This window comes from Mastigoproctus giganteus, chromosome 7 (genome assembly GCF_048544385.1).
Source record: "Mastigoproctus giganteus isolate SK-2022 chromosome 7, ASM4854438v1, whole genome shotgun sequence".
Classification (NCBI taxonomy): Eukaryota; Metazoa; Arthropoda; class Arachnida; order Uropygi; family Thelyphonidae; genus Mastigoproctus; species Mastigoproctus giganteus.
The window spans coordinates 185,195,999-185,213,713 of NC_143581.1; the positions used below are offsets into that span (position 1 = coordinate 185,195,999).

Here is a 17,715-nt window from a genome sequence, read left to right on the forward strand (position 1 = left end):
ATAATTATGGCTAAGGGTTTGCTTAGTTGCTTTGCCGCCTCCTTTAATATAACTGGATAGATCCCATCCATCCCAGGTACCTTCTTATGTTTAACTTTAACAATTTCTCCTCCACTTTGCTCCCAGTTATTACAAAATCATTAAGCACCCTGCTACAAATTGATAACCTTCTGCCATTTTCAAACCTTATTAACTCCTCATGTATGAATGTAGATGCAAAATACTCATTCAGTTTGTTTGCTATCTGAGCAGGATCATCAACAGTCGAACCATTGATGTCAAGTGGACCAATCAGATTCATCCCCTTCTTTTTGGAGTTTATATAAGTAGAGAAATACCTGCTGTTTTTCTTAGCATCCTTTGTCAAAGATGTCTCATAATCCGCCTTCGCCTGCCTAACCTCCTTTGCGACCTGATTACAGACTAGCTTATATCTGGCATAGGCTTCTGAGTCGCTTGATAATTTATATGCAACCCATGCATTTTTCTTCTCTGTCACAAGTCTCATTAGTTCATTTGATAACCATTTAGGCCTAAACCTTGAACAATATTTCTTAATAGGTATGTAACTTTTAGTAGCTTCCACGATTAATTCCTTGAATGCTTCCCACTTAGAATTTACTGTTGGTAACATCGTCAGTTGATCCCACTGTACAGAATTTAAAAACTGTCTGAGACCACTGTACTCACCTTTACAGAAGCAAAAACCCTTTCCGTTACCCCTGATGGTAATTATATCTTTCAGTAAATCCCACATCAGTACACTGTGATCACTGCCACCTAGTGGGTCCTTTATCTGCAAATTCTTAATACACAAATGATCACTGCTGATAATGTTGCTCCCTCTGGTTTCCTCTCTAACATGCTGTTGTAGAAAACAATCATCCAATAAATCCACAAACGCCTTGCTAGTGTACAAGTGACCAAGCCACCAGTTCCAGTCAATATCTGGGAAGTAAAATCCCCCATTATAAGACACTCTGATTTATTAACCCACTATTTCTCTGTACAACTGTTCATTGTACTCATTCGAGTCATTTGGTCTATTACACACTCCTCCTTTTTTTTTGCTTTCGCAATGCTTATGTCACACCAAACTGACTCAACAGCGCACTGTTCATCTATATCAACTGGATGCACTTCTTTTGATTTTGTTTTTCTTAATTAACAGCATGACACCCCCTCCTTTCCTATCCTATCTATCCTTTCTGTACACACTGTTACTCCCCAAATTCCAATTCTGCATTCCTAATATCAGTGTGACACCACGTCTCTGATATCCCAACAATATCCGCCTTTGATGTCTTGACCAACACTTCAAATTCATCAAATTTATTTACTTTATTTCTAGCTTTGGTATACATGCAAGCATACATGCACCTATTCCTATTCCTAGTTACCCTGACACATCCCATATACCCACCTGTTTCAAGATGACTGCCATCAGTCCCTGAAACCCCCAGCACCCCTCGCTCCAGGTCGCTACTTATTCTAATAGAAGTTGTGCTAGAATCACCTTGCACAACTTCAGAAGGATTTTGACGAATCTTGATGCTAAGAAAGCTCCAGGTCCCAATGGTATTGATCCACTTGTTCTCAAAGCCTGTGCTCCTGAACTTACTCCTATTCTTTGCCGCCTTTTTCACTTTCCTATTCCAAAAGTGTTTTTCCTTTTGCTTGGAAATTTGCTCATATCCAGCCAGTTCCTAAAAAGGGTGACAAATTCCTCCCATCCAATTATCGTCCCATTGCAATTACTTCTACTCTTTCTAAAGTAATGGAGAAATCAATTAACCGCCAACTCTTAAACTATCTAGAAACCTTCCATCTGATCAATGATCGCCAGTATGGATTCCGTCAGTGTCGATCCACTGGTGATATTCTGGCTTATGTTACCCATTTATGGACTAACTCAATGGAAAGGTTCGGTGAAACACAAGTACCTTATTTCCCCACGTATAAGACGTACTCTTTTTTGAAAAATTTTGGGTCTAAAAACTGGGTGTGTCTTATACAGCGGTTGTAGCTTTTTTTAATTCCATTTCCCGCTTTTGCGCCCTTGTTGTCTTTGCGCTCATTCTTTTGCACTTGTTACCGATATATTATGTTACGTTTTGCCACATTCTGCCCAGAAATGGCTCGGAAAAGAATTTTGTACAGTGCTGAATTCAAGTTAAAAGTGATCCAGTTTGCAACAGTGAATGGTAATCGGGCTGCTGAACATAAGTTTGGTCCTCCTCCAACTGAGTAAACAATCCGAGACTGGCTACGGGAAGAAACCCTACTGAAAACGCCATGCCAGAAGAAGGCAATGAGAGGCAAGTCAGCAAAATGGCCTGATTTAGAGAGGGAATTGAAAACATAGATTGAAGAGAAAAGGGCAATTGGAATTCCTGTGTCCACAAAGATGGTTCAGCATGAGGCCAGAAGAATTGCTGATGAAAAAGAAGTTACTTATTTCAAAGGAGGACACTATTGGTGCTTCAGGTTCATGAAATGGAATGGACTAAGCATGCGTACACGCACCAGACTTGCCCAAAAGATGCCCGAAAGCTATGAGCAGAAGGTCCTTGAATTTCATCGTTTTGTCATTCAATGTCGGAAGACACATCAGTTTGAGTTGGGACTTATTGCAAAAATGGAAGAAGTCCCCCTTCAATTTGAGGTCCCAAGTAACAGAACTGTTGACAAGAAGGGAGTGAAAACTGTAACTGTGAAGACAAGTGGACATGAAAAGAGCCATTATACAGTCTTTCTAGCTTGTTGTGCCGACGGAACCAAGCTGCCTCCTATGCTGATTTTCAAACGCAAAACAATGCCAAAAGAAGACATTCCTCGAGGAGTGACTGTCCACGTTCATGACAAGGGTTGGATGGATCAGGATGGGATGAAGATCTGGTTTGAGAAAGTTTGGAGCAGGAAACCAGGTGGGCTCTTACGCAAACCTGCCCTATTGGTGCTTGATCAGTTCAGGGCACACATAACAAAAAACACAAAGAAGATTGCTGCAGAGCAAAAAACAAAACTTTCCATCATACATGAAGGCTTGACATCACAGCTCCAACCACTTGATGTGAGCATTAACAAACCCTTCAAAGCTGCCATGAGAGATGAATGGAACCAATGGATGAAGTCTTCTGGGGACAATTTGACACCAGCAGAAAGAGTGAAGAAACCAACTATAGGAGAAGTTTGTAGCCGGGTGAGAAGATCCTGGGATAATATCAAGATTGAGATCATTGTCAAGTCATTTAAGAAGTGTGGCATTTCAAATTCCATAGATGGAACTGTTGTTGTTATTGTTGTTATTTGGTTTTTTTAGGAGCATTAGCAACTAAGGCCATATTGCTCTGGGATATGCGGTGGTCATTCCCTGACCTTTCCGCATCCTCCGTATTTGGTAGTGATGGGCTCGAACCCTGGTCTAATCAAGAAGCATGTGCTGCGCACTGCTGCTCCTTCCCACCTGGCTACGGGGGCACCTAGATGGAACTGAGGATGAGGTAATATATGAAGACAGTGATTCGTCATCAGACACAGATGAGGACAAGCTAATGGATGGGAGTTTTGACAGTGATGAGGAGTCATATGAATTTTATGAATAATAAAACTTGAGTTAAATAACTTCATGTAATACATTTTTTTTCAAATTTCGGGCCCCAAAATTAAGGTATGTCTTATTCGTGGGGAAATACGGGTAGTTGCTCTTGACATCTCAAAGGCTTTTGATCGTGTTTGGCATAAAGGTCTTCTAAACAAACTTCCATCTTATGGTTTGTCAACTGTTTTTTGTAATTAGTTATCCAGTTTTCTCTCTAATCACTCACTGAGGGTGATGGTAGATGGCTCTCTGTCTTCTAACTTCTCCACTAATGCCGGTGTCCCCCAAGGTTCAGTTCTTTCCCCCACTCTTTTCCTCTTGTATATTAATGACCTTCTTCCAATGACTGGAAATCCTATCCATAGTTTTGCCAATGATAGCACATTGCATTCCATTTTCCGTTTTGAGAAACCTTGCCCTGCTCAATCAGCTTCAACTTCTTGAAAATCTGCTACAAATACCTTAAATGCACATCTTCAGGTAATTCTCCAGTGGGGCAAAGCCAACTTAGTTGATTTCAATTCTTCTAAAACTCAGTCGTCTTATATCTCGCAAAAAGGATTCTTCTGCTGCTATGCTTATCTTTGGTGAACTCCAATTTCTAGCCAAAATTATATATCTCTTTTGGGGATTACCCTGAATTCTAATCTCTCTTGGCACAAGCACATTACAAATATTGCTTCCTCTGCATCTAAAAAACTTGGTTTTCTCTTTCGCTTTCGGCGTTACTTTTCTTCCAAACAGCTGCTCACCCTATATAAATCGCAAATCCGCCCTACTATGAAATATTGTTCCCACATCTGGGGTGGTGCCCCCAAAACCTCTCTCAGGCTTCTTGATTCCATTCAGAAGAGGGCAGTTAGGTTAATTAATGATTCATCTCTAACAGAGTCTCTCCACTCACTCTCTCATAGACATACTGTTTCTGCTGCATGCCTCTTCTACAGATACTTCCATGGGCACTGTTCTTCTGAATTGGCTTCTATAATTCCCGCTCTCTCTTTCAAAACAGTCTGAACACGTGCAGCCACCAACCAACATCCATTTACTGTCCAACTTCAAACTCACAGAACCAACTTTTCACCTTCCTCGTCTATTCATTCAACTGCCGTTTTCTGGAACAACCTTCCTTCATACATATTTCCTGAAAATTACAGCCTACAGAAGTTCAAATCTAATGTCAACAAATATCTTCTTTCATCTTCTAAACCTCCAACCCAAGCATGGTACTAAGTACTATAGGTTCTAATACCTCTCGTGTTTGGAGTTTACATAAAAAAAAAAAATAAATAAATAATATTATATTATTTGAAATAACAGTTGCCAAACCTAATATACCATACATTTTTATTACGTGTTACATTTAAATGTCTGTAACTTAAATAAAGCAACCAACAAATATTTCCGGGAAAACCGGTGTGTCCAGTTCTGGTGGCTGGCTGCATCGCGATGAAAGCAGAATGATACTTTTGTTGCTGGCATGATGCAATTTCTGTGATATGACTACTGCCACAGACTCTCCAATATACAGTTAAGTGTGCCACATTTTTAATATATGCAAGCTGTAGGCCAGTACCTTAAAATAAGTATTATGTTGTTTATTATGTATAATTGTATATACCTACGAGAGAGAGAGAGAGAGAGAGAGTGTGTGAGTGTGTGTGTGGGTGTGTGTGTGTGTGTGTGTGTGTCAATGTCTTGGGATATTATTTGTTATTTAATATACAGTGGATTTCGGTTATTTGGGCCACCGGTTAATCAAGCAAGCCATTTATTTGGGGAAAATCTTAAAATACAGAACCAAAATGAGAAAATAACCAGGGTTTACTTCGCTTAATTGGGGCAACATGCCGTTCAATCGGGGCAGGAGACCACAGCTGTTCGTTCGTTTGTTATTTGGGGCATTAGCAACTAAGGCCATATTGCTCCGGGATATGCGGTGGTCATTCCCTGACCTTTTCGCAACCTCCGTATTTGGTGGTGACGGGCTCGAACCCCGGTCTAATCAAGAAGCGTGTGCTATGCACTGCTGCTCCTTCCCACCTGGCTACGGAGGCACCTAAAGAGACCACAGCACTGGAGATTACCCTACGATTGTCTCTGACTGCACCACATGGTTTGGTCGGATTCGTGGAGGTCAGAACCATAAAACAATAAGCAGTCACCTGTCTATTGGGCTTTTCTGTTTGTGAAATCTATCATAAATGGATAGTAAACTCGATCTTATTGAATTTGTGATAATTTCGACAGCTGGAATTCTGTGGGTTATTGTGGTGAAATGTGGTTACACTTCCATGGAATCTTCAATCATATAAAAAAATTACTTTTCAGAATCTTCTCTTCATTCCTATTTTTAAAGCTTCTTAACTTGTTACTCTGTTCTCTCTTGCACGTATCGTGTTACTTGCAATTTTTGTGTGCCGTGTTCTTTGTTGTTGTTTGCTTATCTTTTTACTGTTTTAAATTTTAACCCCACCCACAAATGTCAGTGAACAGAAATGTCAACTAGTTAGTAAGTACATATTACAGTACATATTAATTATTCCGATTATCACGTATATTCTTCTGATTTTCACGTATCATTTAATTTTTTAATTGGTAAGGTGATAAAATGTAAATTCGTGTTTAATATATCTTCACTTTTATAGCCTGTGGATAATATTCCTCCTATTTTCGCTAATTAGAATCTGTTCAATAGAATTAAAATTCAATTCACAAACGTGATCACAATGACCAGCGCTTACTACATATCATATAGTGAACAGTACTTTACTATGATGACTCCATCATAACGTGATTTGATTGTATAGTGAACCAATTGTAACCTCCACCTCCCAGGTTAGCGTAACATCCCCACCTATTTGGTCCAAATCCCAGAGAAAGGAATCTTTCTCTTGGATTCAGACCTTAAACAGATTGATCAGAGGGATCATGATGATTCATCTGATCAATTTCTAAGGCCACCGTCCACTCCAATCCCCCCCCCCTCTCTCAATTGTTGTTTGTGTTGTACTGTATATATTAGTATATTAGTTAGTGAATATACTTTGTTACTGTACAAAAATTTTCTTTATTATTTTCTCTAGATTTTCTATAAGTTAAACTCAATGCAACAAGGCATCACAGGTTTAATACAAATAATCTATATAATATGGTGTGAACACACCACAGATCACCACAGAAGGCAACCCACCGATGAAAGGCCAACAAGCCTTGAAGCGGTGCTGTCTGGGTGGTGGTGCCCACTGAGAATAAGTAACAATAGTCTTCTCTTTTAGTGAAGCATTACTTATTCGAGATAGTGCAATACAAGGCAACTCGTTGTGAAGGAGGAGCACAATATGAGATACAGATAAATTGATACCCTTTTACACTACAAATGTAGTTTTTTGCCTTTAAGAGTGATCTATGGTGTGTTCACACCAATATTATCTAGGTTTTCTTTAGAGTGCCTAGCCTTCCAACCAAAGAAAAAGAATGGTATGCACCAGTAGGGGTAATTTAGCTAGATGCAAGATCACGTTTTTTGATAATTATTTACATTATGCATGAATTTAAATTGTGCAAGACATTCTGGAATGAAACCCTCACATAAATTAAGAAGTCAATGTATATGATACACCTTTTCAATTTCTACTCCTTCAATGATTATATCCCTTTCTGTGGCATACTTGTTCATCATTACTTTTGTTTTAGCAATATTCATCTTTAGTATGAAATCCTTACTGACTCTGCATAACTGTTTTCCTTGACGTGACAGTTGTGCAATCCATTGATTTGCAACTACTATGATGTTTAACAGTGTGAAAAGCAAATGTACCCTCTGCAGCAGCCGGATCATATTCTATTTTGCCGACAGCTTTGACAAAAAAATCTGTAACCTTTCCCGAAGAGGCCTCACCTTGAACTGCTTTCTTGTGCTTCTCAGTTTCAATGTGATGCTCCAAATCACCAACCCCTTTATTGGCTACTGAAACATATATCCCCATTCTGCAAACTTTACATTCAGCTTCCCATTCCTCTCGGCCAGATACAAAACATGGAAATTTGTTTTTCATCTCTTCTGTAAACATGCACTTCCTTTTAGGCATTTTAGGGGAAGTATAGTCTTCATAATATTAATTTTTATAATTGAAATAATAATAAATATTTTTTATTGTAAGTAGTGAAGCATAACTTTTATTAAGGTTAGGTTATGTTTTACATTCACAACTAAACTAATCTAATTGCAGAAAAGTACCTACAGGTATAAAGATGGATAATAAATATTTTTGTAATTAAAGTGAAAAACAGTATTTTAAAAAAAGGTAAACTTTGGTATTAAATAAACTAGTGTCTGCCTCTTGATTGGATCGTTGATAAGTATACCGAATTTAGTGGACAGTACACAACTTTCGATCAATTTGGTGTGCATACAGCTCAAATCCACGTTTTCATATGCTGCAATCAATTTCTAGAGAAAACAGTCCCTCTTACTGTCGATATTTATTTGACATGCTGGAATTGCTGGAATTTATATATCTTTTTCTAGCACACCATCTGATCTTCACGCGTTATCTACTCTCTAAATCAAAATATTGTATTGCTAGACTATATAAAATTTATATGTGCATAAATTCTGAAGCAGGCGTGGGTTGGTAACAATCTCAATGCACTAAACTGAGCATTGTCGGAGTCTTCCGCCTAATTGTCAACACGGAAATTCGAATTGAATAATCGTCTCCTATTCTGAAAAAGATTCTGTATAACGTAACTTGGTAGTTTTCGTCGAGCTTGCTTAAAAAAACATGGCGTATAATGTAAAACCAGGACATTTAGACAAATTTATAAAAATCCGCCCGGACAAAAATTTTAGACAAAAAAATCCGGACAAATCCAGTTAAAAGAGGACGGATGGTAATCCTAGTCATCTGTAAATCGTAAATGGCTTAGGTTCTCTCTTCACATTGACTCCTTTCTGCGACCAGTCCAATCTTCTGAAAGCTTCCTAAAGGGCAACAGTAAACAACTTCGGAGATATTGCATCTCCTTGTCAAACCCTTTCTCAATTTTAAATTTGCTACTGTCTTTGTTTAGTCTAATAAAGGAGGTAGCATTCTCATATATTTTCTTCAAAATCATAATGTATGGGGTGTCTAAGCCTTGTCTTTCCAGTGCCCGAAACATTGCCTTATGTTGTATGGAGTCAAATGCCTTTTCATAATCCACAAATGTCAGGCATAATGGTGTTTTATATTCATTTACTTTCACCATTAGCTGTGATATTACGTGAAAGTTCTGATGCTTTATGAAGTCATAGAAAGTTTAAGATCAAAATGTGACTTTAATTATCACTTTAAATAAGACATTTTCTTCACAGGTGATGTCATCAACAAACAAACCATTCTAACATTTTACACATTACAATAAATAATGATAAATTTATTAATTGTGGCAATAAAGTATTAGAATAGTTTATTCCTTGATCAGGATGTGAGTTCATAAATCCAATATGCTGTGTCAAAAATGTTTGTTCGCAACAGTGAAAGTTTTACATTTGTTTAAAAGAATCTTACTTTTGATATTGGATCAACCTCATATCCATGACTAAGCTAGAACTTAACTAACACTTGGGTTGCATTACAGAAACAAGAAAAGACCAGCAACTTGTGACTCGGTCAGTGGGTGAACTCCCACCCTAATTTTACTACCTCACTAATTAAATACTAAAAAAAATTAATTGCAAATAATTTTTTTTAGTGATATCAGAAAATGTAAAAATTGCAAAACAAACAAACTTCCATCATGCAGTATGTTGATGATTTTTGAGGTTATGATGAATGTCGTGGCGAGATCCAATATTCCTTACATTTCGAGGGTACAGCTCTAAAACGGTGTTCGCAGGCCGGCCGGCCGCCAGTTAGTACACCGGACTGAACCTATTGGTAACTCTCTAGGAAGCTTCTGGATCAGCTAGTGTATAATCTTGCTACCTCTACTCTGCCAGATAGTGACTGGAGGGAGGCCGCTAGTTAGTACACCGGACTGAACCTATTGGTAACTCTCTAGGAAGCTTCCGGATCAGCTAGTGTATAATCTTGCTACCTCTACTCTGCCAGATAGTGACTGGAGGGAGTCCGAGTAGTGTGTATGCGGGGAGCATTGTCGAGGCCACGTTATGTCAAGGATCTGGGTATATTCTTACCACATGTACGCCATATCCAAAAATTTCATTACTTCATACAGCATGTCCCACCCACTTTTTCTTACTATTGAATACACCATGAATATTCAAAATAATAGAGCAAGCTTATCTGCGAAAAGATCTAAACCTCCCAAGGACTTCCTAATTCATTTCACAAATATACGTGGTCTCAATTCTAATCTCAACAATGTCCATTTCCACTTGCAGTCTTCCAAACCCCATGTACTTTTTCTGACTGAATCTCAGTTATCAGTTGATTCAACTACTGCTCATCTCAGATGTCCAAATTATTTGCTGTATGATTCCTTTCGCCTCAAAGGTGGTACTTGTGCATGTGTCCGTTGTGATATTCCCTGTCAGAGACTTGGCAATTTGGAATCTCCTCTCTTTGATCTTCTCTGGCTTAAAATCTCTCTACCTCATTGTGTAAAATTCATCTGTTGTCTCTACCGTTCTCCCAACTCCACTAATCACTTGGAGCTCTTTGACTATCTCTCTTTGCAACTTGACTTTCTCCAGTCCAACTTTCCTAACAGTGAGGTAATTTTCCTTGGTGATTTTAACGTTCACAACTCCAGCTGGCTTCCGTTTTCTAGTCACACCAACCCAGCAGGTCGAGATGTTGAGGCTTTTGCAATTACTAATGACCTAGCACAGATTGTTCATTTACCTACAAGAATACCGGACAATCCTAATCATACAGCCAATACGGTTCATCTTTTTCTCACAAACAACCCTTCTAAGTACAAGGTTGAAGTGAGAGGTCCTTTAGGCACTTCAGATCACAACTTGGTGATTGTCTCTTCTCCAATGGAACCTTTATCTCATGGCTATTCCCAACCTCGTATTGTTTGGCATTACAAGAATGCAAAATGGGATGACCTGCGAGACTTCTTTTCTTCTTTTCCTTGGTCTGATTACTGTTTCAAAACTTCTGATGTCAACGTTTGCTCAGATCGTGTCAGTGAAATTATTCTTGCAGGAATGGAATCCTTTATCCCACACTCCACTTTAAAATCTCGTCCTTTATCTAAACCTTGGTTTTCCAATAAATGTGCTAAGGCTGTCCAAGAGAAGAACGTTGCATATCGTAATTGGCTTGTTTCTAATTCTTCAGTTTCATTTTCTGCCTACACCAAAGCTCGCAACAATTGTAAAGCAGTTATTAATCAGTCCAAACTAGAGTTTGAACAGGCTAAGAGTAGAAAACTTGCTTCTTGCCCTAATGGTAGCCGAGCATTCTGGTCTCTTGCCAAAGCTATTGGCCGCAACATTTGCCCATCTCTGCTCCCGCCTCTGTCCAAACCAGATGGTTCTGTTGTCACTTCAGCCAAGGATAAAGCTAACCTGCTAGCATCCCATTTTTCTTCCAGCTCATGTATTAATGATCTTGGTAAAACACCTCCCACCATTCCCAACATGCTCCATTCAATGCCTCCTGTGGTCTTCCGTCAAAAGGATATCAGAAGGATTTCGATGAATCTTGATGCTAAGAAAGCTCCAGGTCCTGATGGTATTTCTCCACTTGTTCTCAAAACCTGTGCTCCTGAACTTACTCCTATTCTTTGCCGCCTTTTTTCACTTTCTTATTCCAAAGGTGTTTTTCCTTCTGCTTGGAAATGTGCTCATATCCAGCCTGTTCCTAAAAAGGGTGACAAATCCCTCCCATCCAATTATCGTCCCATTGCAATTACTTCTACTCTTTCTAAAGTAATGGAGAAATCAATTAACCGCCAACTCTTAAACTACCTAGAAACCTTCCGTCTGATCAACGATCGCCAGTATGGATTCCGTCAGTGTCGATCCACTGGTGATATTCTGGCTTATGTTACCCATTTATGGACTAATTCAATGGAAAGGTTCGGTGAAACACAAGTAGTTGCTCTTGACATCTCAAAGGCTTTTGATTGTGTTTGGCATAAAGGTCTTCTAAACAAGCTTCCATCTTATGGTTTGCCAACTGTTTTTAGTAATTGGTTATCCAGTTTTCTCTCTGATCGCTCACTGAGGGTGATGGTAGATGGCTCTCTGTCTTCTAACTTCTCCACTAATGCCGGTGTCCCCCAAGGTTCAGTTCTTTCCCCCACTCTTTTCCTCTTGTATATCAATGACCTTCTTCCATTGACTGGAAATCCTATCCATAGTTTTGCCGATGATAGCACATTGCATTCAACTTTCCATTTTGAGAAACCTTGTCCAGCTCAATCAGCTTCAAGTTCTTGAAAATCTGCTGCCAATTCCTTAAATACCGATCTTCAGGTAATTCTCCAGTGGGGCAAAGACAACTTAGTTGATTTCAACCCTTCTAAAACTCAATCTTGTCTTATATCTCGCAAAAAGGATTCTTCTGCTCCTATGCTTATCTTTAGTGACACTCCAATTTCTAGGCAAAATGATATATCTCTTTTGGGGATTACCCTGACTTCTAATCTCTCTTGGCACAAGCACATTACAAATATTGCTGCCTCTACATCTAAAAAACTTGGTTTTCTCTTTCGCTCTCGGCGTTACTTTTCTCCCAAACAGCTGCTCACTCTGTATAAATCGCAAATCCGCCCTGCCATGGAATATTGTTCCCACATCTGGGGTGGTGCCCCCAAAACCTCTCTCAGGCTTCTTGATTCCATTCAGAAGAGGGCAGTTAGGTTAATTAATGATTCATCTCTAACAGAGTCTCTCCACTCGCTTTCTCATAGATGCACTGTTTCTGCTGCATGCCTCTTCTACAGATACTTCCATGGGCACTGTTCTTCTGAATTGGCTTCTATAATTCCCGCTCTCTCTTTCAAAACAGTCCGAACACGTGCCGCCACCAGCCAACATTCATTTACTGTCCAACTTCAAACCCACAGAACCAACTTTTCATCTTCCTCATTTATTCATCCAACTGCCGTTTTCTGGAACAACCTTCCTTCATACGTATTTCCTGAAAATTCCAATCGACAGAAGTTCAAGTCCAATATCAACAAATATCTTCTTTCGTCTTCTCAACCTCCAACCAAACACGGTACTAAGTACTATTGGTTATAATACCTCTTGTGTTAGGGGTTCTCATAAAAAAAAAAAAAAAAAAAAAAAAAACCTTGGATTTTTTTATTCATCAACAATAATTTCAAGAAGGCAAATGATTCCACATTAAAAAAAAGTAGGCATGTTTCATGACTCGTGAGAATTAAAAAAAAAAAAAAAACATTAATGAGCGTATAGGTCACAGGGCAATTTCCATGCTGTTTGGGCTGAAAAACATGGAATAATTCTGAGTCGAGAAACCTTATTCTCCTGCTTGAGCTTAGCCAAGTATATCCATGATTAAAGAATCCTTTTAGAATTCATCTAGTTTCTAACAGGATTCAAACACAGTCCTCTTCAAAAGAATAACAAATGGCCAATCTCAGAGGAAAGAAAAGCCTGATCATTTAAAATTAAAACAGAAGAAATCACTGAAAATCAACAATGTTAGCTGAATATAACTGAGTAATTATTTGTTTTGAAAGCAGAAACAGGTAAGAATATTATTTCTTATAAAAATTTAAGTTGAATATTATGTTAAACAAATAAAATATGGCCAATTTTAAATCAGCTGTATAACTTTTCAACCTTGATGTAAATAACCCTGCTCACGTTAATATTACCAGCAAATTATAATATAAAACTTATTATATGATCACTGATATCCTTAATGAAAATTAAAAACAAGGCTCTATCATAGAAGCCAGAAGAATCCTACTCATAATACTGGTTAATTCAGAGCATTGCCCATTTATAATCACTTTTTGTCTCCTACCACTACTGGAGCAACCTAATCCCAGTGATACAATTCTCCAACTTATTCAAGATGTTTATGTGAAACTCTCAAAAGCCTTTCTAAAATTTTAAGTAAATCATTCACTAAATATAAGAATAGTGAAATGCTTAAAGTGCAGTACTCACCTTGAATATAATCTGCAATAGTTTTATGAAAAGACTGATGGTTAAATATAAGGTGGAATGGTTAAGTTAATGCATTAAGGTTGGATGAGATTTAATTTAACAGAATTTTAAAATAAGCGCAAGGAAGCAGAAGTGCACTACTCCATTCCTGGTTGTCATAAAGTAGAAATAGTTAATCTGGAACATAAAAGAATTGATAATGCCAATAGTTGTGACGACAGACTTTCGTTAAGTTATAACGTCTTCGGTAGGCGGTGTTAAGTGAGAAGTAATGCGTGTTGTATTTTAAGGAATTTTCTATATTCTTGTGATGCTCTTTGGAACACGTAGGAATCTCAGATGTGAGAGATTCCAAGCCGAGGGAAGGTGAAAGGGAAGTTTTGCATTTAGGATGTTGAGATTAGTATTGTGTCGAAACCATTCGATAATGAGGGCTTCATATTGAAGAATTTTGTGGCTGGTTTTAAGTCTTATAATGGTGATATCGGAGTCAATTAAAGGAGTGTGATTGTGGGTTTGAGCATGAATTGTGGGTTCTGTACTAACTTGCCCTCATAATGCCCTCAAATATAACACCTCACAAAATGATTTAACCAATGAACTTCAATACCTCACAGAAAAATTTACAGCTAGGAACTACCCAACCCAACCCAACTCATTCAACACACTATTTCCTCCGCCAAAAGTAAAATTAAGAATCCACCAAAACCCACCACCACCAACGCAAATATACGCATCATCCTCCCATACCATAATGAACTTGCCAGACAATTCTGCCGTGTGTTTACAGGTACTGATATCTCCCTTATTTTTTCAGCTTATAATAAACTCGGATCCTTATTCAACACTTACAAAGACACACACAAATACCCAACCAACGATTTGAACAATATAATTTACTTGATTAAATGTCAACCAAACTGTGATCCCTGTTATATTGGTAGTACTACTACCAAGTTTGGTTCTACCTAAACCTCCAACACTCGTGCATACTACCACTATAATAGTCTTAGATCGGGACAAGCTAGTACAGAACTCGCAATTCATACTCAAACCCACAATCACACTCCTTTAATTGACTCCGCTATCACCATTATAAGACTTAAAACCAGCCACAAAATTCTTCAATATGAAGCTCTCATTATCGAATGGTTTTGACACAATACTAATCTCAACCTCCTAAACACAAAACTTCCCTTTCACCTTTCCTCAGCTTGGAATCTCTCACATCTGAGATTCCTACGTATTCCAAAGAGCATCACAAGAATATAGAAAATTCCTTAAAATACAACACGCGTTACTTCTCACTTAACACCGCCTACCGAAGACATTATAACTTAACGAAAGTCTGTCATCACAACTATTGGCATTATCAATTCTTTTATGTTCCAGATTAACTATTTTCTACTTTATGACAACCAGGGATGGATTAGTGCATTTCTGCTTCCTTGTGCTTATTTTAAAATTCCATTAAATTAAATCTCATCCCACCTTAATGCATTAACTTAACCATTCCACCTTATATTTAGCCATCAGTCTTTTCATAAAACTATTGCAGATTATATTCAAGGTGAGTACCGCACTTTAAGCATTTCGTTATTCTTGTATTTAGTCTATTATCATGGTACTATAAGAATTCTATAACTTTATACTTGTAAATCATACATTATTCCTTGTATCTAGTTCCTTTGTAACTACCACATAACACCTTAAAGGTTAGCAAGACAAGATTTTCTTTAACAAATGTATCAAATCAACCCCGGAAGAATTCTTAATCGTAGATTTTATAGCTTTTCCTCCCACAGAAGCCAGACTTGCAGACCTATAGTTCTCTAAGTCACTGTTAAAACCTCTTTTTCCTCTTGGAAATTTCCTTTTGGAAATCTTACAATATTTACCAAGCCATCTTAAACATTAATAAGGCCTGGGCAGAAATAATAAAAGTTGTTTAAATGGCGCATGGAAGAAAATATGCCCACGGCACGTAAAAGGCTTTGAAGAATTTGAAAAAGACAAATCATATGAAGAAGTTACAGATAAGATCGTAAAGTTTGCAGAGATACTTAGCTGGAGGTCGTTGCCAAAGACGTGGAGGAGTTAATAGAGGAAGAAAAGAAGGAATTATCTAACGAAGAACTTATTGACTTGCAAGCAGCAATAGTGAAAGAAGAAAATGCTGACGAAGCTCAAGATGAACCAAATGAGGAGCCGAGACGATTCATCACCAGAGAGATGGCAATGGTATTTTGAGAACTTGCATTGATAATGGAGAGGTTTGAGAAGATGGATCTTGACAGCGAACAATTCTTAAAAGTTAATGGAGGGGTGAATGATATGCTTGCTTGCTACAAAGAAATCTACAATGAAAAGAAAAAAGCCATCATCCAGTCATCAATTAATATGTTCCTTCGTAAGGTTGAGCAGCTGACCCCTTCTAAATCTCCACAGCCCTCAACCTCACAGTGGCATACTTATCAGCTGAAGACGTCGATTCTGGCAACGATGCTCAAGAAGTAAAACTTACTAACGTTATGCCTGTCTCCTCTATTTTTTTTTTTTTTTTTTTGTAATTTTATAATTTTTAAATTTTTTAAATTGCATGCTTTTGTAATTTTTCCTGAACATGAGATAAAAAATTGAATAAATACAATAAATAATTCTATTCACACGTTCATCTAACATTTCTTTTTGTAGTCAATCAATTCAGCGAACCCAGCTTGTTTGTTTGTGCTTGTTATTTGGATTTTAGGAGCATTAGCAACTAAGGCCATATTGCTCCATGATATGCGGTGGTCATTCCCTGACCTTTCCGCATCCTCCGTATTTGGTGGTGACGGACTCGAACCCCGGTCTAATCAAGAAGCGTGTGCTACGCACTGCTGCTCCTTCCCACCTGGCTACGGAGGCGCCGCGAACCCAGCTGAGTGTTACACAAGCATAGGGGAAATTCCGACTTACATAAAATTCAACTTATACAGAGTTCCACTGAATGAAACCCTTACGTTAATTGAGTGGCTGCAATTACAAGATAACCTTTAGAGGATGGCATTACTGGGTTTCTCTGATTGACCAATGAGGAGTCAATCACCTTTATGATGTCATCTCCCTTCCCTTGCCTTTAGAGGCTGGCATTACTGGGTTTCTCTGATTGACCAATGAGGAGTCAATCACCTTTATGATGTCATCTCCCTTCCCTTTATTAACTGGAAAATTTGATCAGCAAGAGGAATAGTGTGCATAAACAAGTGTTTGTCTGGAAAAAGTTCTGGAACATGGTGCTATTAATTAAGGTTAAGTGTAAAAGTGTATCAATTGGTAAACATATCTTAAAATAATCCATTTACAGAATGAAAAAGCTCTATAAAGTTGGTAATATCTTTCATATGATTTTACAACTAACAAAGTATTAAAAGGGATTCAAAATTTTCAGACTGGAAATCAGTATTTTTATCATCTTATAACTATTCTTTAAGAGCAAGTTACACCAACTCCATTTTTGCTGGTGTGTGTTTCAGTTACTACTTCAAAAGAATTATACTTATCATGAAATATGCTTACCAAAGAATGAATTCTAAATGGATTGTTCTTTAGCACATCAGCAGAGCTAGGGGAAAAAAATAAAATAAAATCATGTTATTACTGCAGTTTAAATATCAAAAGTCCAAATGAAAATAAAATTATTCTGATTTTTTTCATTGATACAATTTATACTTCCATCTACATTAATTACATATTAAGCAGAATAATAAGGCAGACTATGCTGGTAACAAGAAAATGACAATGTGAGAAAAAAGTAAACTTTCCAATGTGTGGGGGGAAAAAAAAAAAAAAAAAAAGGATGAATTTCTAAAAAGAGAAAATGGAAGATACTAAAAATTTTATTAGCAACAGAAGGCAAATGGTGGGATAAATGAAATAATAAAAACAAAAATTGGAGGCTTTTTCAAAAATACCAAACAAGTTACCTGCAAATAAAAGGAAAGACAACCTTCTCAAAAGT

At 37.8% G+C, this 17,715-nt stretch overlaps 1 protein-coding gene across 2 annotated transcripts in view; it reads right to left on the reverse strand.

Moving 5' to 3' along the window:
• The window catches only part of Rich (Guanine nucleotide exchange factor subunit Rich), a 579,939-nt gene that overhangs the window by 422,414 nt on the left and 139,810 nt on the right, over positions 1-17,715 (reverse strand). For both annotated transcript variants that reach the window (XM_090378010.1, XM_090378009.1), the window contains exon 10: positions 17,274-17,319. In XM_090378010.1, the coding sequence (XP_090234136.1) occupies positions 17,274-17,319 (46 nt within the window). The remainder of the gene's footprint in view (positions 1-17,273; positions 17,320-17,715) is intronic.